Genomic DNA, 24,863 nt, shown 5'->3' with positions numbered 1-24,863 from the left:
TAAATGAAACAAAGGTAGCAAGTAGGAACTGAAAGATCAATAACAGGGTAAGGAAGTAGACAGTCCTGCAGGCTAAGATTGCCAAATCAAAGGCAATAGCAAAACTTCATATTCCTTTCTCCTGACAACAAAAGGAAGAAGCAAAATCTCTATTCTCTTGCACTATGTGGATGACTTAAAATACAGAAAGAATATGTAACTTGACTCATACCCCATAGTTCACATTAGACAGAAATTAATATAAAATTGGTTTTTGAATTTTCTGCAGCTCAAACTAGAAGACTACAAAGATCGTCTGAAGAAGGGAGAAGCCCTCAATCAAGACCAGTTGGTAAGCTTGCTTTATGCATGAGTTGAGGGCCTCAAAACCTTCCAGTGTGTCAGAAGGGACAGGTTGCTGAAGGAGATGATGGTGTGGTTTTACAGAAGCAGTGCCTGCAGGCTTGCAGTGGCATCTTTCGCAAAACCAAATGAACAAATTATTGGTAATTAGGCTGAACATTGAGCCCACAAGCTTTGTCTCCTGCTTTAACCTTCCTGCTCTGTAATGAAGTGGTAGAAGGTCCTTGTTTATCTTTGCTCTGTAGACTTTCAGCTTCAGTGCTTCTGCACCTTTACTTCATAATGAGGTGTCTGTGTGCAGCTTATCTGTATTGGTAGTGCAGTGTCAGAACCCAAACCTCAAGAATTCTGGGGTAGCTAATTAATCCTCATGACTTTTTCATTAACAGGTCTCACTTGGAATTGCCTGTTGGCTGCACAGTGCTGTTGGTTACAAGTAGCTGTTAATATAACTGACAGGGTTTCTAGCTTTTTTTCTGTCTTGAACTGGAATGGATTCTAGAACCAAAACAAAGTTTCTGTACCATGGAAGTTATTAATTCTTAAGCACATCCAAGTAGCAGTGTCACATACTCCAAGGGGTTTATTGTTCTACTCATCCAGGAGTCACATTTTTGAAATGTACTGCACACATGCTAAAGAATAATTGTGTGATGAAGGGTACTGACACTTCAGTGGTAGTGCTGATCCTGCTAATAAACCAGCTGGAAAAATATTTCATTGAGTGCTAGTTTTATCACAGTGCAGCAGCATGAGAACACAGATACTATATTCTTACTCTGAATCATTTGTGAAAGAAAGCTTAGACATAAATGGGATAAGGGGGAAATGATAACTTGCTGCTTAAAAGCAGACCTACTGGAGTGAATGATCATTTAGCACTTAGCAGCAAAATGTGATGTAGCCTCTTGCCATCTCAAGTGCAAGAGTAAATTGATTAAACCTGATGGTTTGAAGTAGGATGATGGCCTTTCAGTTCCTGTAAACTCAATCTGGAATCAGGTGGGCAAGAATCTTTTGTGTTTAGATCACAGGTATTCTTTGCAATCTGTTTTCTGCCATGAGCAGTGAGACTATTTAACAGTATTCTGTGTAAATTGGATTAGTCTGGAATATGCTTTAAAGCTACATCTAAATTTGACCACTCTGATGTATGCCCTGGACTGTGAAAAGCTGTTGAAAGTGAAATGAAGATGTGGGGAACCAAAGAGATGAAGGATTATGTAGATGCATTTCCTTTCAAATGCATATGGCAGCACTAATTTTGGAAAATGGCATTAACTTGGTTACTGACTTCTAGTATTCCTATCTGAGCTTCACTTTTTAAATATTAGTATTTTTATCCCAGTTTCTGGGATATCTCAGGGTTTTAAAATGTGGAATTAGATTCAGTCTTGCTAGTCAACTGGCAGGTAGCAGTCAGACTGTTCAGATGACTTGAAGTGCATATACACTCAGTATGTAATTAATAATCTTATGAAAATTCCTGTTTCAGTGGTTAATACACAGAAATACTACGTTTATAACTTTCAGATGCAAATTCCTGCCGTATATACAAATCAAAGCTAGAGTAGAGCTTCATACAGCCTAACACTTAACTAGAGATGGCAGTTCAGTTTCCTTAGGTTTCAATTTCTAACACAGTGGAAGAAGTGCACATCTGGTGATGATGAACATGTTTTGCAAACAATTTGGATTAAGCTGTAATTACTTATGGTGCATGCCTGCCAGAGCTACTGTGTGCTAGCCTCGCTTCAGGAAACATTTGTTTCAAAAATGAGGAGCTTCCAGCAAGTTAAATGTTCTTATTGGCAATATTGTGCTGTTTTGCAAGCTGAGCAGATTTTCCTCAGTCCTGTTCCTCCGGCATGCTGTTAATGAATGTTAATAACAGGTGTGACAGAAAACAGCTGTGGCTTTCCCGCAGGCTGAGTTATAGCTTGTCATCAGAGCAGTGGTAACTGTTCTTAGTGTTTTCAGGTAGGGTGTTTTACTCTAGAATTTGCTTTGTTAAAAGCACAGTTACTGTAATCTGTCTAGTAAGATGTGGGTGTTACATTGTGAGTCTTCCTCAAATGTGTGGGCATTGGGGTCTTAGAAGTCATTCTCCTGAGTGCTAGGTGAACTGCTAATTAGCACTTAAAAGTTCCTTTAATGGATCTGAGTGTGGAGACAACCTAAACTACCAGAAGAGTGATTCACAGTAACACATGCATTATGTGTTGAGTAGCATTTAGGCCTAGTGTTGTCTAGTATGCTACAAAGGAGTCTATAAAAGTACCTAAGCAATCAAACCGATTGAACAAATGAACATGTAACTTATTTTCGAGTTGCTTAGGAACACACATGAAATTTGCAGACGTCCCAAATCATATTGGGACAGTAGATTAAGCTTTTGTCAGTGCACTGATGAAACTCAACACTAACACTGCCTTGGAAAAGCCTGTTACAGAAAAACTTACGATGCCATGTCAGGAGCACAAACCAAACTAAGTGTAAAACACCCATGAACAACTGAAATTAAACTTAACTTGTTACTTCCCAGACATGCCTTATGGTGTGAGGATATGGGCAGCATGTCCGAACTACAGCAGTTTGTTATCTTGAGAGCTGTCAAGGAAGTTTATAAAAATGAATGACTAATTAAAAAAGGGTATATCGAAATGCAATTAATAATCTACTGCAGTTAGTCTTTTTGAAGACTAGCTAGTAAAATATTGGTTAAAGCCATTAGTGAAGACAGGAACATGGCTTAATTTGTGGAAGCTAAATTTGAAAGACTTCTTTTTCTTAAAGTATGACTTGCCTTGTGTATTTCTAGAGTTTGTACAAGTTGTTTGTGAAGGCATTCACACATGAGGGTAGAAGATCTGTGCTGAACTTGTCTCCTGTATTCCTTCTGGGTTTTCAGATCAGTGCCTGATTTTAAGTACCTGTTTACCTGTGATTGCCGAGACCTATGGCACCAAAATTTAAAAAAAAAAAAAAAAGAAAACCTGTATCCAGGCTTTCTTGTGTCAACATTAGTATACCAAGTATTGTAAAAGATATTGCCTGGAGAGTCTAATGCAGGCAAGTTCGTAGCATATCTGTCTGGTGGTGTGAGCTGGCTTTCTGCTGCATATTTCAGATAGCTATGGGTCAATTATACCTGCAGTTAAATTTAAAGTACCAACTACACACAGTATCGTAAAGTTACAATTTCAGAGAAGTACACACTAAATGGCTGGTTCACAATGAGAAGTACCAGGGAACTGGTAATTTTAAGCATGAAAAAATACATTTTTCTGTTCCTTTGTAGGAGGCAGTAGAGAAATATGATGAAGTAGTACATAACTTGGAATTTGCCAAGGAACTTCAGAAGACTTTTTCAGGACTTAGCCAAGATGTAAGTATAAATGCTCTTTCCTATATTGCCAGGAGGTAACTGCAAGATTTGTACTACTTTTCTAATGGTTACTGTTGAATGCCAGTGCACACAATACTAGGAAGTTCCTGTCTTGGAGCAGAAAAGTGTGGACAATTTTGTGTACCCCTCCACAATGTAGTAATTCACTGCATGCCCCTATAAGAGCTTGTGCTTAAGTAAACTGAGTCACTGAAGCTCAGCTGCTTTTGAGATGATTCCAGTTTACTTAGATTTGTACCATTAACTCATCCCCTGCACAGGTGCAGACTGTTGGGGAAGCAGCTCTACTGGATGGGACATGTGGGTCCCTGGGGACTGCAGGCAAAGTAAATGGATCACCCTTGGATCACTGAAGCCTAGACATAGACTGAGGACCAGGAGATTAATGTGAACTGATTATTTGGTCCTTGTTGACCAGTTGTGTCTGATTCTGGTCACTTGGTAGACAAAGGCTATAGACAAGCTTCAGTGAGTCCAGTGGTGGGCCCCTGAATGGCTGGGGCCTGGAAAATGAGACCTCTGAGGAGAGCCTGGAAGAACTGGGCTTGCTGGGTCTGATAAAGTGAAGGCTTGACAGGAGGGGAAGTATTAGCCTTCAGATACCAAATACTGAAAGGGTGGAGCCAGGATTTTGCTGAGATATGTTGTAGGAGAAGGAATGATCACCGGTTGAAATAGTAGGTTCCAGCCAGGTAGGAGGAAATGGATACTCTGAGGATAATTGAGCACTAAAGCAGCCTGCCTAGAGAAGTAGTAAAATCTGTCCTTGGGTCTCTTCAAGACCTGACTGAACAAAGCTCCAAGCAATCTAGTTTTGATTCAGTGGAGCCTTTATTCTGGAGGCTGGGCTAGACAATGTCTCCAGATCACTTCCAAACTGAATAATGTTTGCAATGAGGGAAAGTGCTGAGGTTAAATCACTTTGGTTTCCTTAAGAAGTATGTTTCTCAGTAAAATTCAACTAAAACTTCTGAAGTTTGCTACTTAAATTCCTGTAGTTTTCTCTAATTATGGCAAGTCACATAAATAAGGTCTTTATTCAGGATTTAAAGCACTACCTGCATTATTTTTATGTATGCGAGTATTTTATCTTTGGAGAAATCAGTCTCTTTGCTGAAGCAAATACTACCCTTGTGGGAAAATTTGATCCAGGGTAGTGGTGGGGATGCTAAACATGATTAGTCACTGCTCTGGCATTATTTCTCTGCCTCCTACAGAATGCTGAAGGATTGGTAAAATGGCTTGTCTTGGTGTTTACTGAGACCCAAACAGTTTTGCGAGAGAGTGTATCTTGTGTGTATATAGTATATGTAGTAATTCCAGGTACTGTGGTAAATCTCTCAAAGCACTGTGTGAGCAGAAATCTAAGAGCCTTTTCAGCAGTGTTATTGCTTTAGGTTCCCTCTGTCATTCTATGTTGAATATAGAAACTACTGTACTGAATGTTAAAACTTGGATTTCTTCCTATTGCTTTCCTTTGGGTAGCTGCCCATAAAAATATCAGAAATGAAGGATTGTGACCCAGTGTATCTGTGTGCAGGTGTTTTTAGTAGTCCAGCATTAGCTTCTAACAGTTTATGTTTGTTCTTGAACTTATGCTGTATTTAAAGGGTAACTCACATTGTTTTTAGCTTGGCTCTGCTTCTGCTGTTATGGATTTTACAGCCAATAGCCATTACTGGAACACTAGAGGCCTTTCTGGCAACAACATCTTTGTAGCCTTTACAGTGTGTTCTAGGAAACAAAACTTTCCTAAATCTTGCCCCATATTGAAGCATTTGGAATTCTGCAGTTACTTGGATAGCTTCTGCCAGATAGTTCTACTAGCACATGATGAGAAACTTCTCAACTGCATGAGCACTGTGTATGTTCTGGGACTTGTGTTGTTGCTTATTTAATGAGTGTTTCAGTCTTCTGCCAACAAAAATAAAAGTAACTAGGATTCTGCTGTATCAAACTGGAGTATGTAAAAATGAAGAGCAGTTGTCTTACTAGGAGAAACTTGAGACAACGTCTGCATCTCCAACTTTGTGCTAAATGTTAAAAGTCAACTACGCCTGAATTTGTGCATTGGTATCAATTCTACCAATTCCTTTGAAAGCTGTTACAGTAAAACAACTAGCAGACATAATCAGGATCTAGATATCATAAAGGCATATCACAAGTGAAGCTACCAGTATCCAGTTTGACTAAAAGAATTAGTAGAGAGATGGGGAACTCTTCCAAAGGAGGAGCTTGACAGATCCTGGCTATCTGAAGAGCGTTAGGAGGTTCTGTTACCTAACCAAAATTAATAGTTATTTTGCCCAGTGTAGGATGATAAATAGTATAACTCAATGTTTTATCCTGGATGCCTGTTACTAAACTGTTGTGTTTAATTGTTGAATTTGTGTATTAAAACAGCTGCTGAAAGCACAGAAGAAGGCTCAGCGGAGAGAGAGTCTGTTGAAGCTTGAAGCAGAGAAGAAGAAACTGCGTACAATACTTCAAGTCCAGTACGTGCTGCAGAACTTCACTCAAGAGCACGTTCAGAAAGATTTCAAAGGTGGTGTGAATGGTGCAATATACTTGCCTTCTAAAGAACTAGACTACCTCATAAGATTTGCAAAACTGACATGTCCAGAAAGAAATGAGAACCTGAGGTAAGTTCAGGGGTTTTGTCTAATTAGTATGCTTCATTCATTACAGTAAATGTCCTCTGTTTGACACTGCCATGTCTTTAAATACTGTGTTTTGGAACACTAATTAAAATTCTATTCAGCACCCTTGCTTTAGTCTGAGATTAGGAATGTAACAGATTTACCTCACTCTGAGCATTAAAGGAAAGCTGTAGTAATTACAACCTCAGGTGCAAGTTGCAGGCAAATTTTTGCCATCTCATGTCACCCTGTGGCACTGCAGGGAGATAGTCCAACACCATCCTAAACAGGGAGGCTGGTGGTGTGCTGCTGCCTTTGAGGTCTCACTGTTCATGAAGTGAGAAAAGGGCAGTAAATTCAAAACTGTTCTATGTTCCATTCACGTGATGATCCACATGTGCTTCTTTACATTCCTTTGGAATAAAGTGTCGCTCCCGAGGCTCTCTTGCTATTAACTTTAAAGTGGTTTTAAAAAATTGCCTGAAGTTTTTGATACTTCTTCACTAAATGTCATACATGTTAACAGGTTGTCAACAGAGGTAGTGTGTGTCAGGACTAATGTGGCACTGCTCTCGTACTATGATGGCTCATGCTTAGCATGGCAGCCTGTCTGCTTTTAAGATAGTGTAGTAAAAGTTGTATTTGAACATGGAATAAGTAGTTATTGGGTGGTAAGTTGAAACGCTTCATGGTTAAGTCATGTTTGAATATGGACTAACTCTTAAGTTCCTAAAAGTTCTAATCACTTGTCAGACACTAATCTTTGCCTAATCTTTGCTTAAGTTAACTTCTAAAGAACAGCACTTATAAAATGCTTCACAACAGGAGTCTCTCATTCCAGTGAAATAATTTCTGGATTACTCTCATCATATTATGCTTCCATGGGAAGCTTAATCCTTTCTTTTGGGATGCTGTGTTTCATCATGTTGGACTTCAAATTCCATTATCTGGAGGGTGTGGATCATGGACCTGTCACAAGTTTCTCAATAATTGCTGGTTATTGAGAGTGGCAGGAGCTGCTGGTGGTTACCGCTGTACATGTTTGTCCAATAAACACGGTGACCAGTCAATTAAACATCAGTTGTTTCCCTGTCTGGGGATCCTGGCTTGGAATGAAGTCAGCTATATGGGTGGGATATCCTGTGGGATAGTGCTAGGATCTGTGTACTGACCAACTAAAGCACTTCTGTTTGCTGGGTTAAATCACATGGACAGATACATTATAATTGCTTTCAGTGATTTCAGGGCTTAGTATTTGCTCTGTGTGTGCAGCCTTGGTTTGGAGGGCTGAACTTGGGCAATTGGGATGCTGCAGCACTTGATCTTGGCTATGATTCTACCTGGTGAAACTTGTCACTCGTTTTAGTGTTGAAGACCAGATGGAACAGTCATCTCTCTACTTCTGGGACCTTCTAGAAGGAAGCGAGAAACCTGTAGTTGGAACAACATGTGAGTGTCTCATCTAGAGAAATAACTGAAACATCTGAAATTTGTGTGCTTGTTAAAACATCTTAAAACCAGTGAATATACATGGAAGGCTACCAAATTAAACACTTTGAAGTGCTATGTGTAACTATTATCCAAGGGTGAACTGCTGTTTTAAGTTCTGTTTTTTTAAGTACAGATCAATAGCAGTACAGCATACTTGCTTTTTCCAGGTCAAGATTTCTAACCAATATACTAGCATCCTTTTGAGGAATAATTATGGTAGTAATTGAAAAACTGATGTGTGAATACCTTGCAGAACAGTGGGAAGCTTTTTGTATAGCTATGTGCAAATGGGTTAAATTTGGAATAGTTCCCAGCCATGAAAGGCTTAGTTGAGCATGCTGATGTGTGTAACAAAGCTTCATTGGCCCCAGGCTGAAGGTCCCACAGCACTGAAGATTCTCCCTTATTTGTAGGAATTCTAGACTCATACCTGTTGTCTGCCTACAGTGCAGAGTACCACACTAGAGAAAGATAGTCACTAATGGAACTTACTGTGATCTCTGATCATGCACAGTGCAGTCTTACCTTGTACCTGTGTCAAGTGTCCTCACCTTCCAAGCACAGCAAAATCTGTAGGACTACATATCTTCCATTTATGCCATACTTCCTAAACTTCTGGTTGTAAGCCAATATGCACATTCTTTTCTGTTCCTATTTACAACTTGCTTACTTATGAGGAAACTGCCTTTACCTGAGTTGTAGTGTCTTTCCTATTGCAAACAGACCTTGCTTATCCCACTTACTCCAATCCTGTAGTGATTGTGTTGCAGGAATCTTTCACTTGTCACTGAAAATGTTGAAGCTGTTAGACCAGAGCACTGGTGTGCCCTATCTAACTTCTATATGCAGGTAGTTGAACTAATAGCTAAGTGTTAACTCTTTCCACGTACTTCTGGAGGAACTGCAAGCTTCCCTTATATTGCTACAGGCTGGTAACTTTAACCTTGTTTCTATTGACGTGAATAGATAGTTGCCTTGGACTCCAAACCTTTGTTTTGTCTATCACCTAAACAACTTCTGTCATTATTTTATCAGTATCTCTGTCCCTTTAATGTCAATCTTGTGTCCTTCTGTGTGCAAACTAGACTTCAGATAAAGCTGTTAGGTCATCTTATTAGCATTCATTGTCTTGGAAGACAATTTTTTTATAACCATGTTAAATTCTAGCCACAATTCTTGTTTGTGTGGTTATCACTGGTAGGAGTGATCTTTCACAGAAAATTCTTCTTGTTCTCAAGGCTGTCCTGTCTCTAGCTCCTCTTAAACAATTTCCAGTATCACTGTTCTTTCTGAGGTCTTGCTCTAAGCTGCTGTTTCTTGTTTGCAGAGAGGAAAAAACTGGAGAGAGCTTCTCAGAGTACACAGCTAAGCTTTTGTTCAACCATGTCAGCTTTGACTCTTTTCAAACTTGAGGATTAATTTCAGCCTGAAAGAGTCTCTTGCATTCTCCCTACTTGCTTCTGCAGTTCTTAACTTTTCCTTCTGAGACTTACTGTCCTGTTACTGGGAAAAGGGTCTTGTAGGGCAGTTCCACAGTGAATGTTTAGCTTTACCTCCATTGCAGTCTGCACATGATTTTAGTATCAATGCTTGCTAGTTTGTTCATAGTAAACAAATCCCTTTCTAAACATGTGAGACCAGGTGGCTCACTGTTTATCTTGTGTGCATTTAAACACAAGATGCAGTCTTACCTCTGGATTGAAAAGATGTTTTTAACAGTAATATATTAAGCACTCTAACAAATACTTTTCTTTACGAAAATGTTTTATGGCTATAACTGGGTAAGATGTGTAAACTTGGAGAAGCTGCAATTCATATACAGGGAGGAAGAAGGAAGTCTTAATCTGTAATCTGAATACCCCTTAATTTCAGATTTTCCAATTTTAACTTCATGGGTTTTTATTCTTCAGATAAACACATGAAGGACCTGTTATCCAAACTTATAGACTCTGGCTACTTTGAAAGTATTCCAACTCCTCGTACCACTGTGCCAGTAAAAGAATTGGAAGAAGAAGTAAATAGAAAATCTCAGAAAACAAGACAGATGTCAAAAGAAGAGTCTGTCAAGGAACCAGGTGGAATATTAAAGGGTTCAATTTTTGTATCAGTGTTGGGAGAGGTTTGAACTGAGCATTAACTTTGCATGGCTTGATGCTGTAGCTTGCTTGCAATGTAGTAACTGAAATGGAACCTGCAAGTCTTACAGCCCTATACTGGCTAATAGAATATTAGTTATAGAATGTTTTTTACCTTCTGAGCAGCTCTCCATGTTAAAGATGTGGGAACTGTCTGGTGTAGGGAATATTACATATTACAATAACCAAATTATGAATACTACAAAATGTTTCTTGTTTAACTCTGAACTTTTGCAAATGTAAAACCTAATCAGAAAATAAAAGCTTGTCTAAAAATAGCAATTTGGATGGCAAATTGAGCTTTCAGAATATCTAGTTTAGCAATTGGCACTGCTATTTAAATAGAATTAAAGAGTTGCTACTGTTTGGTCTGCCTTTCTGCATTTGATCAGTTGAAACAAATTAACATCCTTTCTCTAGAATCCATTATGGAGCTTATGAAGTCTGAAATACAGCCACAGGAGGTAAGATACTCCAGTACTAATTGCTTTCCTTTAGTATTGTGATTTATCAGACACATAATTGCACTTTTGCAGCTCTTTTTTAAACTTAAAAAGGGAGTCTGAACAGCAAAACGTAGGTGTTGCTTTATGTAGGAAGCATTAAGAACTTAGTTGCATTTCTATTTCTAACGCCAAATTTATGGCATCTGGGGCATTTTGGGATAAATGGAGCAGGATTACATGAAGCAGTATAGTACTTTAATGCTCTAGCACTTTCCTGAATAAAACAAAGCCTTTAGAGTGGAAACACACAGATCTTTTGTGTACTGTGGAATAGAGAAAATACACATCTACTAAAACTGTCTGTAAAAGCTAAGCTGATTGCAGTAGGTTTGATATTGGTGGGGTTGAGAATGATATGGGGTTTGCCCTGATTTGTCAGGAAAGTAGGGATTCCAAGACAGAGTTGTGTGCACAGGGGTGTGAAAACCTATTTCAGCAGCTCTTCAGACTCCTGTGCTCAAGCTTTGACTGTTAGTAGCATAAAACCCATTAGGTTCAAAAGGTGGGGAGGGGTGTCCTTTTCGAAGTGTAAATATTGGTTCTTAAAATGCTGAATCCCTGTTTCCCAGGTATCCCACTAGAGGGTGTACTCTAGAACGAGTTTTTGTAACTTGCTATTAACAGTTACCTGACTCCTCTGGTGTCTTGTCAGAAAAAAATACCTCAGCCAGTGAGCCTTGTACATTATTCACTTCACATATTTACTTCCTATTCATGACAAAGTGGTAACTCAGAAAAACTTCAGGACATCATTAAACTCTCAGACTTACTGATGCTAATCACAGCCTGCAGTTGAAGTCCAGTGGTACTAAATCTGAGAATCTTGACTTTTTTTAGTATTATAACTCCATTAAGAATGAAGGTTATACTTGGTTACTGGGTCTAATATTTGGGGGGGAGATGGCACTGCTAATCTTAGCACAATGTTTGCTAATACAGTACCATGGCATTTTAGATGCTTAGGAGGAGAGTTAATTTTCTAAAAAGTTGCAGTTGAACTCGATATTGTCACTGCCTAGGAACACCAGGTAGCATTGAGGATATGGGCAGGAGATTCACTCAGCTCTAGTGGGTTTTACTTGTGCTGTTCAGGACTGTTTCCTGTTTCTCTGTGGCATGCCAAGCAAAGCTAGTCTGCAGTGTGGTAGGATAAAGCCATGGCTGTCCACACAGTTTCTATGACTAGTGCTTAGACTGTCTGGGCTCTGCTTTTAGTCAGCAGTTTTCAGTAGCTGGGTGACCTTATTTAACTGACCTGAACTGTAGTAGCAAAATGTGTTCTTGGGAGCCATTAAGTTTCTCTGGTCTATATAGTTTCTCAACAGGCGTTATTTGCCTGAAGCAGAATACTCTGTCAAGAAGAAGACAGAAGAGCCCAAATCTTGGGAAGCTGAGTGTGCTAGAAAGCAAGAACCTCCAAAGTCCTGGGAAATGCTTGTTGATACTGAAGAGAAGGAACAGAAGCAAAAGCAAGAGACCTTAAAGCCTTGGGAAGCTCGTGTTAGACAGCAAGAACTAAAAAGACCAGATTCTCCAAAGCCTTGGGAAGCTCGTGTTAAAGAGGAGGAACAGAAGTGTGAGTCTGCAAAGCCCTGGGAGACCCATGTTGAGGAGGAAAAACAGAAGAAGCAAGAAGCACCAAAGGCCTGGGTAGCACATGTCCGAGAGGAGCAGGAGTCTCCCAAACCCTGGGTAGCAAAGGTTAGGGAAGAGCAGGACCAGAAGAAACAGGCATCACCTAAGCCATGGGTAACAAAAGTTAGGGAAGAGCAGGAACAGAAAAAGCAGGAGTCCCCAAAACCTTGGGTAACCAAAGTTAAGGAAGAACCAGAAGAAAAGCGGGAATCTCCAAAACCTTGGGTAACCCAAACTAGGGAGCAAGCAGAACAAAAGAAGCCAGAGCCTGTGAAAACATGGGAAATGCCTGTTAGGGAAGAGCCAGAGCAAAAGAAGCAGGAGCCTGTGAAGGCTTGGGCTGCACATTTTAGGGAGGAACCAGAACAAAAGAAGCAGGAGACTCGAGAGGCTTGGGAAAAAGCTGGCAGGCAGCAGCAAGTGTCACCACCACAGTTACAGAACCCTCCGAAGTCCTGGGGAGCTGCAAGTATTGGGCCAAAGGAGCAGATGGGGCCAAAGAAGTTTGATATGGAACCCAAAGAAGTGAGTTGGCATATGCAGTATTACCTGTCCTAAGCTTTTGACACTAGTGTATTGGAATAAAGCTACCTGTTAGCAGAGCATTTATAAGGTGAATTTTGTAGGCCTATACTTAAACCCCCATTTCATTCTTTCTTGGGGGTGAATAATTCTGGCAGTTAAAGTTTATACTTGAATAGCAAGATGGTTTGCTTTGCTTTTTACATCAGCACAGTGTTTGAGCCTTGAATAAGTGCTTTATGCACAAGACAGAAGAATTAACTTGGTTCATCTGTAGCTGTTGGCTCTGTCCACTTTTAGCAGTACAAAGCAGGTATGACTCATCCAGGGATCAAATACTTTGTGCCTGCATGCAAATAACACTTCAGTAATTTTTAGGCTTTTGATTAAAATAGCTGCTGATTCAAGAGAGATCTAATGTCTAGATCAAGCAATACCAACTGTACAGGGGCTTAAATATGTATTTCCAGATGAATGCATGAACCATACTGCTGTCCTGGGGAGTCTAACAATAGCATAGCTTTAGAAATGTAAAATGAAGCCATTGCAGGACTTTCAGCTGAGGAGGCTGGTCACATTACCTTCCTTCTCACGTGTGCTTGGATAGCAACAATTTTGATAACTGTAAAAATGGATAACTCTGCTTTATCTGCCATCTTACGCTATTAAGAGCAGTGTTTAATTTAAAGTCAGACTTCAGGAATACAATATGGGGAGTTGAGCAATTCTCTGTATACAATGTTGTCAGCACTACTACCTTTGTGCAAGAAAGCAGGAATCACAATACACTCTGTAATAACCACAGCAAATGATTAAGTTTATATCTTGTCAGTAAACTTGGCATAACTGAAAAATGGATGTTCTTGTGCCTAGAGGCGAGACCGCAAAGCGAAGGTTGAACACGAGATCAAGAGAGTATGTAACATGCAGCACTGGGTAACCAAATGGGATTGAGGTGTTTCACTTTGATTCATCTTTACACTGAAGCTGAGTGGAATCTTGTGTCCACTGGTGGTGGTGGTTCTGGCAGAAAACCTGGTTGTCTCCCTAAGTAACTCTGAGCACTAACAGGTGTGGTGCACCCAACTATGCACAGTATTATTGTAACTGAAACTAAGTATTGGAGTAGTCTCAAGCACTTTAAGAGGCCTTGGGATTTCTGGTGGCAGGTTACTTTAAAGCTTAAATGCAAGAGATGGGGCTGTTATTTTTATATGGGATGGATAGATGGATGGCTTAAGTGGTTGACAAAACTTTGCTGCAGTGAGTAAAAAGGAGGGTCTCCAGTCAGTTGGAGAAACTTGTAGACTGCCTAGGAATCTTCCACTGACAAAGGTAAACTAAATGTTGGAATGTGAGGTCGCTTAAGGTGGATTGCTGAATTAAGTAAAAGCATAATTTAAAGTATTCAAACTTTGATTTACTTAGTCCATAGAGAAATATCTGCTGGCTTTATTTTTGCTTAGTAGCTGTTGAGAAATCCTTGTATCAAAAGTATATTGAATGAGTAGGAAATAGTGTACTGGCAACATAACTAGTCTTCACAACCAGTTTTTAAAAAAATGAAGATATCTTTGGCTTTAGGTGCATATAAAGAACAATTAAAATCATATTAAGCTTTTCAGACAAGTTTCTCTTATCTTTGTTTATGTGAAGAGGCAATGCAGTGCTATAGCTGGATCTGTTTAACTCCCAGAGTGACTGTATAAATGACTGTGTGCAAAGATGTAGGCATGGCAGATAAAAGGCCTGTGTCAGTGCTGCTGCCCTCTGAGTAAAACTAACCTTTCTTTGCTCTGAAATAACTGTTAGAGCTCTGAGGTCTTTTAAAAAACTGTGTTTAGAGATCTTCAAATACACTTATTTAACTGAATGTACCATAAGGTGCAATGCCTAAGACAGCAGACTGAGCTGATATGCAGGCCTGTTAAACTGTTTAAACGTCTGTGCAACCTGTGGACCAGCAAACTTGGTTAGAGCTGAGTTTGTGGCCTGCTATGGGAAAGCAAAACAGTTTGGCTTGTGCTGTCATCCAGTTCCATTTAATTTATACCTGCTGTGAATACTGCCCTGAGTAGAAAGCAAATGTTAATTGTGTATCTACATGGTACAGCTGTGATTACAGCTTAGGTATCACCATTCCACCTCATTTAGTACTCCACAGCTAACAGGAGTACTTAGTATAGTGACACTCTGACTAATAAAATTCCAGGGTGGTCAGTGTGCCTTTACATTGGTTTATTTGCAATTGTTAGGAGGTCCAAAACCAAATCCTGGGTATTTCAACTCCACTTTTAGTCAGTTCTGTGGATGTATGTCAAGACAGGTTTTGCCAAATGTATAAGTAGTGTTAAAGTTGGTTTTCACAAACATTGTTATGACAAATTACACCTTGAACTTACAAGTACTGTGTTACTCTAGTGGTTCAAGCAACATTCAGGTTCATGTTAAGTGATCCTGGCATTTACAAGCTTGATGTGAGCTGGAACAATAGGTTACTAAACTAAGAATCTGCTACCAGCTTGTAATGATTTCCAAAAACAGCATCTAATTGTAGGCTAGAAAGAAAACTTGGTTTAAAGCCATCCTAAGAATGTTAAGTACTTACTCTTCTTCGAAGCATCTCTTTTTATAAAAGGCATAAAAACTTGAAGTACTTTAACTTCCTGATACCTTCTCATAAATGATCTTGTTGCACTAAATATCATAGTTTTGAACACCTAGGAACTAGCAAAGCAGCAAATCAATATCAGGTAACTTCACTACAGCTACTTCTGGCTGGTGTATTTTAATAACTGTAGGAACTAGAAAATAAATTTCTATGCAACAGAAAGTCTGTGTTTCAGCCCTGGCTTAAAGCCTTAATGTCATGTATGTAACCCTGTATGCTTCTGCTTCTTATTGAAGTAAAGAATGCTACCAACATAAGGCAGAGTATGAGCTGTGGAAGGAGAGAAAATCTCTAACAAACTTCTTAAAGCACACAGAAATTTTATCATCTTTGGAAGCAAAAGTGACACACTGCAATCTCTTCTGTTTCCATACTCTTGAGTCTGTTTAAATTCTTTTGTGTTTAATGTACAAGTCTCACTTATGCAGCTAAGACTCTTAAGACTGTCTTAAGAGCTTGAGACACTGCCAGACTTGACCTGGCTAGGTGACTTAAAGGTGGAAGGCTTCTGTTACCCATTTTCAAACATACAGAACCAGTTTGGTAGTGTACTTGTGTCTTAGTATAAACAGTAGTGAGGAGGAAAAGGATAACAGAAGCATTAATCAGTTTAATGGATATAATGGTTTTCCGATATATAATGGATTTAATAAGACAGTGAGTACTGTAGACTTTAGTCTACTTGTAAATGAGGGCTAATAAAGTGATGGACAAAGATTCAGATTCCTAGTAACTTTATAACTTTCTGAGATTAACTTTATTCAACTGTATCTTTTGTCCTGCACTTAGATGCTTAATACCTTCAGTTACTGTTCAGTATTGGAAACTACACAGTAATATAAACCAAGTCAGTAGTTGAAGTAGTGCTTGTGCATCAGAATTTCTAATTAAGATAGTTGTACAAAGGTGTACTCATCTAGTTTTAGAATGAAGCAAAACATCTCAGAGCTCAACAAGTAGCTGTTGTGGGTCACACATATTAGAAATGGAGCCCTTCAGTTAATCATGTGCTGCAAGCTTCTTCCCTGTTCACAGTATGGAAACTTATGCAAATGTGAGTGATTAGTTTCAGGTAACTGTTGAAGAAATGCAAGAGTGTTTTTTTTTTTTGCTTGCCCTAAAACTGGACAAAGAGCACTTAACCAGTTTGTTTTGAATTTATTGTGACAGGTATGACACATACCCTTCTGTCATACAGTCTTCCAATGATTTCATGCATGTACTCAACACACTGCTATACAGTATTGAAGTAGTAACCTCCTATTAGAAAGACAAGTCTTTGTACTGTAAGAAGGCAAAGGCTTTCACATGTTCCTGTGTATCTCAATGTTTGGACCAGTTGAAATAATGCAACTAAATGTTTTCAGATTTGCCTCCCTCTAGCTGCATAGCCAAACATAAGAGCATCAGAACTTTAGAGAGCCACAAAAAATTTTGGGTTTAAAATACTTATAACAAGCCTAACTCTTCTCCAAGTTGCTTTCAAAAGATGTTAAACTACCTAGACAATGTAATATTATTGTCACTCTGTAAATACCAGGGCTTCTGCTACTTAAGGAGCTTACTATTATGATTCTGCTACCTTAGACTTACCTGTTCTTTGACAAAAAATTTCCCTCTTTGAAAGTGAAGTGACAACCAGTTGGGATGAACTGTTAAGGGACCATCTGAAACAATCAAGGAGTAATAAGAGAAGCAGAAGTTAGCTACAAAGTTATATTTAGTTAGTTATATATAGTTAGTTATATTTAGCTACAAAGTTAGACTCTCATGGGGGAGTACAGGTGTATTTATGCCAAACTTTGAAATGTTTAATTAATAGTTTCTGCAGGAGCTGGTACATTCAGAGTATTTGGCTTGTTGGGGTTAAACCAAAATGTTTCCACTGAATTACCAGCTCTCAATGTATTTCTTAGGTGCAGTTTTTTCAGAATGTCTGGAAATGCCATGTTAATGAATGATCTGTATTTAGTGGCATGACCTCTACTGGGAGGAAGTATGTTCTAAACCTTGAGTGATGTAGCTTTGATTTTTAAGTTTGTTCTGGCCTTCAACTTAAATATGTGAGTTTACTTAGATGGAAGTGCCTAATTTTGCAATAGATGCAGGCAACTTATCTTCTTTACATTTGATGATAAGAAACCAAATGAAGTGAATTAATCTAGTGAAAGGTGCCCCTGCCCATGGCAGGGGGCTTGGAACTAGATATTCTTGAAGGTCTCTTCCAACCCAAACCATTCTATGAAATCTGTAGCTTAACTAACTGTAGCAACAGAAGCTGACTTTTTTTTTTTTCCTTTACTAAAGTGAAAGCTTGATTCAGGAAATATCAATAACAGCACAGAATTCCTTGGCTTCCAGTGTCTGACACCTGTAGGTTACTCTGGAATTATGTTGGACAAGGCAGCTTGCCTTGCTTCCAGCATTAGATTTAATACAATTTCTCCTTATTAGGTGCCTAAACCTGTACATCAGCCAGCTGCAGAGTTTTGCTCTACTTCAACTCTTCCAAAAGATCCAGTACTGAGAAGGGAGAAACTTCAGGATCTGATGACTCAGATACAAGGGACTTACAACTTCATGCAAGTATGTTTTTCTCTGCTGTTGTAGCACAAAGCTCCAGTAACCCTACCAAGGGCTAGGGAAAACAGTGCTGACAAAGTGTGTTGGCACTGAATGAATGAATTTAGTGCTAATTAGCCAACAGCAGCTTGTCAAGTGAGAATGTTTCATTTGTATCTAGAGTTTAATTTTTTTTCTACCAACTGGTGATCTTTTTTCGAAAGGAGTCCATTCTGGATTTTGATAAAGCTTCACCAAGTGCCATTGGTTCATCCCAACCTCCTTCAGTTACTCCAGCAAGTACCCCTGTAGGTAGGTGATACTATAAGTGTAAATGGTATGTAAAATTCTGCAAGCACTAACAGGGTTTGCTTGGGCTGTAGATCAGTAAGCCAGGTGAGGACAGCTTGTCTAACTATAAAGAATAGGCCATGCTAAGAAACTGTTTGGGTGGATCTTGGGCTGTAAAACTTAATTACCTAGTTTATTTTTTCTAATCTGTAAAGTGGGTATCTCATTTGTGGCAAAAAAACGTATTTATCATTGAATATCTGTCCCCTTTTATCAAAAACACTGAAGTTTTCAATTGGCTTTAGGTTATTGATAGTAGGTTAAATGTTTGCAGTGCTCATGCTAAAAACAGTGTGCATTTTCATATGTGAAATGTTTGAAAGAAATAGAACTCCACACTGAACCTGTATGTGGTGTTTGAATTTAAAAGTAAATGCTGCTTAATGCATTCTTTTTTTACAGCTTCAAAAGAACAGAAACTGCCAAGTCAGAGTGATTTTCTTCAACAGCCCCTTCAAGTAAGTTGAAGTTAGGAGTACCCCAAAGAGGCAGATAGAGGTTATTTACTAGTATAGACTTATATTCTAATTGGTTTTTCTTGTCAATTGTTTTGTAACAAATTTCATATAACCTAGTAGCTTGCAAGTCTGAGATCACTCAAATGCTGCCAAAGTTGGCTGCTTTTCTGCTTCAAAAGCAGCAAGAGATGCTTGAAATTTCTTGAAGTATGTTGAAGACATGCTGAAATAGTTTGAATATTTAACTCATAGATTCAGGTCATAGCTAAAAGTTGTGTGCAGAAGAACATTGTTTCTTTCCTAGATAGTCCATATTTTCATCTTTCAGATCCTCACTTGTCCCAAAAATAATGTCTCAAGCTTTGGTAGCCACAGTTAAATGAACCTTAAATTCACTTACCCTGCTTTCATGTCTTGCTGCTTTGGCTTTTAAATAGGCTCCCTTTCCAGTAACAGAATTTCCTGAAAAACTGACTAACTAGTCAAAGCACTTCAGTTCCTGCCTTGTTCTGTGCTTTACTTATAAAGGCTCAGAGTGTGAGTTCTAGTGAAACTGAACATTTAAATTCATTTTTTTCAAAACCTTGTCTCTGTTTTCTCTCCTTGCAAGGCTGCTGCTTCATCCATGGCACTGCACAGTTCAAATACTTCCCTGGCATCTGCTGATCACACTCTTTCTGGCTCTGAAACTGAAGACTTGGTGACACCACAGACACCACAGGTAACATACCCTGGGGTTCACTGGCATTTAGAAATCTGTGTGATAGCCAACCCTAACAGAAAGCTGTGCTGGGGCCCTCCTGAATAACTGTACTTAAACAATATACAGGGGCAGAATGCTGGTAACACCAATAGTATAGCCCACAATCTGGAATACTTAAAGAAGGTTGGAAAAGTCTTCCTAGTATTGCATGAATGCAAAGTGAGCAATCTGCTCCTTGAAACATGAAGGGTGTGGAATGAAAAGTGCACACTAGAAAGTGTAATGAATATTCTTGTGGGAACATGTGAGCAGCATAAATGTTTGCTTTGGTTACAGTGTAGAATATTCCCTCTAATGATGACAAAGAGGTTGCATAAATTGGGATGGATATTGTCATGAAATAGCAGACTTGTGTGAAAGCTGAAGACTGAGATGTTCTCTCAAGCTTCTCTCAAGAAATACTCAGAATTGGACTCTGGTGTTCAGCCATGACCTCAAACCTTGTTTTCTTAACTGTATTTATGTGCAGTTAAGTCTTCAAACAGCATTCAAATATTGCTTAGAGCTGAAAAGCTTTTCAATTTATGCAGATCACTGTCTTAAAAATCTCTTGTGAAGTGTGTTGCTGTGTTGAGAATAATATGCTTGACAGGGATATTATAGTTTCTTGCAAACTTTGGAATTAGGGTTGCTTATGCCCAGCATATCTCTAGTCCCTTTGGTTTGAAGTCTAGTATCTGTCTTTTTCCAGTCCTGCTTCTCATGGGAAGAAATGGATAGGTTTTGTTTGGTCCCAGCACAACCAGGGAATACACTCCATGGTGAGAGTGCTCTCTCCTGGTGTGCAAGTGCATCCCAGTGCTGTCTGAGGCACCTGTGATGTGTGTACGTGGTGAGCACAGGATTGGTAGTCATTAGCCTTAGGCTCTGTATTTAAGTATTAAGCAACTCCTAAACTTAGCATTACAAGTGTGAGCTAACTATAGAACGTGCAGGCTTTGCAAAAGCAAACCAAAGCTTGGCTCTGAAGCTTTGTTCAGTAGAGCTCACTAGAAGCTTAATGTAAGATGTCTTTCCATATAATTCAATGAGACAGGTGTGTGTCACAGACTTCACTGTAAGTAACTGCTTGAAGCAATCTACAGTTCTTAAAATTATCTGAGTTTTTTCATCCAGTTGCGTAAGCACGTTAATCTAAGTCTGAATCTCTAAAGCCAATTACTTGAAGCTTTTGGTTAAGATGACGATTTAGTACTTTGGCTTTGGACTTAATGTTTGTCCTGGTCTTTCAAAATCCATTTGTTTCAGCTTATGCACTGGTGTTTCGTAGCTCTACCAGAACTCTTTAGTACTACTTGTAACAGCAGGTTTCTTCTAGGCACCAACATCCCTTTCTCAAGAGGGTGAGAAATACACTTCCCAACCATTGTATCAGACAAGTTCACGTATTTCTGAGCCACTGATACCTAAAAAGATTGAAATTGCCCAGGTGAGCAATCACAAATACAGGTAAAGTAAACCTATTAGTTACTGAAATGTAAGGCTCTGGACATGTTCCTTTTGACTTCTGATTCCTGTAAATATTTGTATTCTAAACCAACACTTGATTTTGCCATGGGCACAGATGAGATCTAATGCTGGTTAATACTTTGTCTGGACAACTCAGCATTGTTTCTAATCTGAAACATGATTAAGTGGGGAAGGGGGAAAAAACCAACCCCCTTAAACTTTCTAAATTCCTCCAGAAAAGAGAAGCCACTCTTAATATCAGCCAGAGAATTATCTTTCAGTAAATGGAACAGAAAGCATTCAGTGTTTCCTTACTGGTGGGAAAAATACCTAATGTCTCTTTATTGTGAAATTATTGCAATGAATGGTATGTATAGTAGCTCATAGGCACATTTCACTTAATCAGCAGAGACTGCAATAGAAGTACTGTTTGCTGAGGATGCACAGCAAGATTTGAAATTGTAAGCAAAAGCTATTTTGTAGCTCTACTATGTCCAAATGTCATCCTGTAGAAACTGCTGACTTCTGTCAGTCTAGGCTTTAGAACAAATTAACTGCTTCTGTTACTGCCTGATAATTATCAAGTGACCTTTCGTTACATTTGTTCTTCCCCCAGGCAACTATTCCCCTCCCAAGTGAGCCACAGTCACCATTGCCTACTTCAAGCGCCCCCATGTCATCGGTACCACCAGCGCAAAGCTTTCAGTCTCCTCCTGCAAGCAGCAGTTCTGTCACAATAACAGCAGCTCCCTTTCAGGCTATGCAGACTGTAAGTATGCAGCTTGAGGCCACACAGAAATAATTGACAATAACGTTAGTAACTTGAGGCTAATGCTGAGGAGCTGGCTCTTCTTGGTATGGTACAGAACTTGATAGATCATTCTGTTTTAACATTGAAAACCTAGGTTAGAACTCTGCTTCTCCAATGCTTTCAGAACTCAAAGCAGATCATCTAAGAACAGAGATCATAGTTTTGCTCTGTGTAGTCCCAAAATCTAATACTGGGATATGTTAGTGGCCTCAAGGAACTAAGAGGGAGAAGTCAGACGTGGAATGAACAGATTTATAGCTGTGCCCCCAGGTAAGGTTGACTGTGCTTAAACTGTTCTTGGGAATAGATTTCAAATAAAGACTACACAAGAGAGAGAGAATTGTGAAGTACATAGCTGTTAGGACAAAAAGCTATTTGAAGCCTGAAGTTGTCTTGCTGCTTTTTAAACAGTTTCCTTCAGTGGAGTAAAACTCAGTCCACTGGAATCACAGAAAATGTGTCCTTGATGAAGACTGGTGTTGCTCACTATCCTATCTTGTTAACAATATACATGTGTAGGAAATAGACCCCACACAGTCTGAGTTGTTTATTGCAAATAGAGAACACTAGTAATGGTGTATGGCCTGAAAAAAATAGTATCTAATATTGCTACTCTCTGGTAATCTGCAGTGCAGGCTTAGAGGAGTTCAGAGGAAGAGTCTCCATTTAGTTCTTAGTGTTGCCTTCTCTGTACTTGGTCTTATTTACTCCTCTGATACCTTCTTCAGAAGATGTTAACCCTTCATTTAATGGTCTTACTCAAAAGAAAGCTTAGAAAGAGGCCACTCTGATTCTCCAAAGGTGTTTTCTGTTTCAACAAATGTGCCTATGGAGCTCCACAACTGGCTGGACAATATCTTCTTGTGTTGAGACATATGTTGTAGGATTTGGTGGAATACAGTAGCTAATAACTGCTCAAAGCACAGGAATTAATAACTAAAACTTCAGTGACATCCTGATGTGGTCTATGGTAAAATCACTGCATTGACTTTTTCTGCTTGCTGTTCTGTATGTGTAGAAGAGTTTCAAGTAGAACCTACCTCAGAGGTACAGAATTTTGATACACATTACAAATAGGGCAAGTGGTAGGGAGATGGTGCTTTCTGAGCTGGATCTATTTAAATTATGCTAAGGGCATAGGTGGTGATTTTTCCTGAAAGTGGAGAAATAGTAGCATGCTATGATCAAGAATCTAGAGTCTTTTGGCAACCCAGTCTATAAGATAAGCATCTGTCATGGTATAAATATGGAGTCTTGGTCTCAGTCATTCTGATTGTCTGTGTTCAGAGTACTTTGATCATAATGGTACCACTGAAAGTTCACTTGATGCCATGTTTTCAGATATGTTAAATGTTCAAGATTTCTCTTGGGATTTTTGGGTAAACCTAGAAAACATCTGTCACTAAATTGCTAGACTGTTCATTCCTCTTGTAGTGGTAGCAGTCTTTAACTTTCCAGTGCAGGGTTTTCTTGTTCCCTACATTGCTTAGATTCTCATTGCTGCCAGGAAAACACAGCCATTGGATTTGAGTGGAGAGTCAGGAGTCAGACAGTTCATTGCCAGATAGTGGTATCAGTGACAGTAATGCAAGTATCTGATTATGTCCTCAGCTGTCTGAACAATAAGCACAATGGCATCAATAGGAAGCTTAAAGGCAGACATGACCTGTAGCCCTAATCCTATATTCAAATTCCACCTGTAACTTTCACTGTAGGAAAAAGTAGACCACTTGCTAAAAATACTTCAGGATGTGGGTGTTGACAGCCTGACTGCACAGCATCTTCAAATCTCTTTTAGAAAGTGGACTGCTTTGGATCATTCTTCTTTTACTAGAGGAAATGTCAAAAATAATAAAAAAAAATCAACAGAGCCTGTTTCATTTTACAGTGGTTCAATATTTATGCTCAGCATTTCAGTATCATAAGGAGTTTCTGTGCTGACTCCCTCTTAGAGGCAAGATTTTGTTTCTTGACCCTATAAATGTGTTCATTTCCTGCTTTAATTATAGAGGCTTCTGAAAACAAAAAGAATTGTCAAGCTGTGAAGCTGTTCTCTGCATCTAGCTGTAGTTTTACCCTGGTCTGTCTTCAAAGAGTTTATAGTCTTGGGAAATGGTCAGATACACCTCTAGACCTGGTATCAGAACTGCCGATGGTTCTTTTTGTGAAATTTAGACCCTTTTTACTTAAAATAGATCTTTTTTTTTTTTTCCCTATTTGATGTCAATAGTAGTTGTACTTTTGGCAGCATCATTTCTGGTAATTTTGTATTAGTGGTTACAAAGCAATACAGTCACTGGAGTGAGTGAACTCTGGTTGATTAGATTAAACTATCAGTAATATCTGCTCACCATTGTACTGCCCAGGCTATAACATTTGACTTAGGTTGTGTTTACTCTTGGGAACTTTATAAATGAGTAGGAGATTTGAGGCCCAGTTGACTGAAGGGGCAAAGGTTGTTTAGTATGGTATTTGATTGGAGAGTAGTGTTATATCAGATTCCAAGACATATATGAAGACCCAGGTTCTTCCCAAATATATGTCCTCTCACTATAGGCTGTCCCAGCTTCAGGGTGAGCTGTAGGACAGGTGAGTGAATTTAACAGAGGATTTCCCAAAGAAGGAAAATAGCTTATATGGTAACTGTTCAGTTAAATACTGTAGCTATAGTCAATCAAGCTGTTTATTGAGGAGTAGCTACATAAACAGGTGTGTTCCATAAGTTTACTGAAATAGAGAAGGATGGGTTTATGTACAGTATTTTCAATTATTTCTAAGAAACAGTTGGTGTTCTAGGAAACATATGCTAAAAAGCATATGGATTTGAAGCACAGTGTAGCAGGGTGGTGGCACTAGGCAGAAACTTTAGCTGGTAGTGTTAAACACTTGTCTTCAAATATGTTGTAGGTATTTAAAGTGAATGCACCACTGCCTCCACGTAAGGACCAGGAAATTAAAGAGGATTCTTCGTATTCAGCAGGATATAACCAGAGTTTCTCTACAGCAAGTACACAGACTCCTCCTCAGTGCCAGTTGCAATCTTCTCATGTTGCAGAACAAACCTCTCTTTCACAAGAATCTCTGTCTTCAGGTGAGAGCTGCACTTGGGTCTGAAATTC

At 39.1% G+C, this 24,863-nt stretch overlaps 1 protein-coding gene across 6 annotated transcripts in view; it reads left to right on the top strand.

The window, feature by feature from the left end:
• Positions 1–24,863, top strand: part of CAPRIN2 (caprin family member 2) — a 34,057-nt gene that overhangs the window by 2,848 nt on the left and 6,346 nt on the right. For 5 of the 6 annotated variants that reach the window (XM_027665160.1, XM_027665182.1, XM_027665174.1 and 2 more), the window contains 14 exons: positions 269–331; positions 3,644–3,730; positions 6,155–6,393; positions 7,757–7,839; positions 9,792–9,956; positions 10,437–10,480; positions 11,837–12,682; positions 17,805–17,936; positions 18,137–18,224; positions 18,666–18,721; positions 19,332–19,442; positions 20,803–20,913; positions 21,550–21,702; positions 24,652–24,835. In XM_027665160.1, coding sequence (XP_027520961.1) covers positions 269–331; positions 3,644–3,730; positions 6,155–6,393; positions 7,757–7,839; positions 9,792–9,956; positions 10,437–10,480; positions 11,837–12,682; positions 17,805–17,936; positions 18,137–18,224; positions 18,666–18,721; positions 19,332–19,442; positions 20,803–20,913; positions 21,550–21,702; positions 24,652–24,835 — 2,362 coding nt within the window. The remainder of the gene's footprint in view (positions 1–268; positions 332–3,643; positions 3,731–6,154; positions 6,394–7,756; positions 7,840–9,791; positions 9,957–10,436; positions 10,481–11,836; positions 12,683–17,804; positions 17,937–18,136; positions 18,225–18,665; positions 18,722–19,331; positions 19,443–20,802; positions 20,914–21,549; positions 21,703–24,651; positions 24,836–24,863) is intronic. The other variant, XM_027665187.1, reaches the window with a different exon arrangement.

Source organism: Corapipo altera, unplaced genomic scaffold, assembly GCF_003945725.1.
Source record: "Corapipo altera isolate COAL_440 unplaced genomic scaffold, ASM394572v1 1, whole genome shotgun sequence".
Classification (NCBI taxonomy): Eukaryota; Metazoa; Chordata; class Aves; order Passeriformes; family Pipridae; genus Corapipo; species Corapipo altera.
The sequence above is the reverse complement of the archived record's forward strand: the minus strand, read 5'-3'. Positions and strand labels throughout refer to the sequence as shown.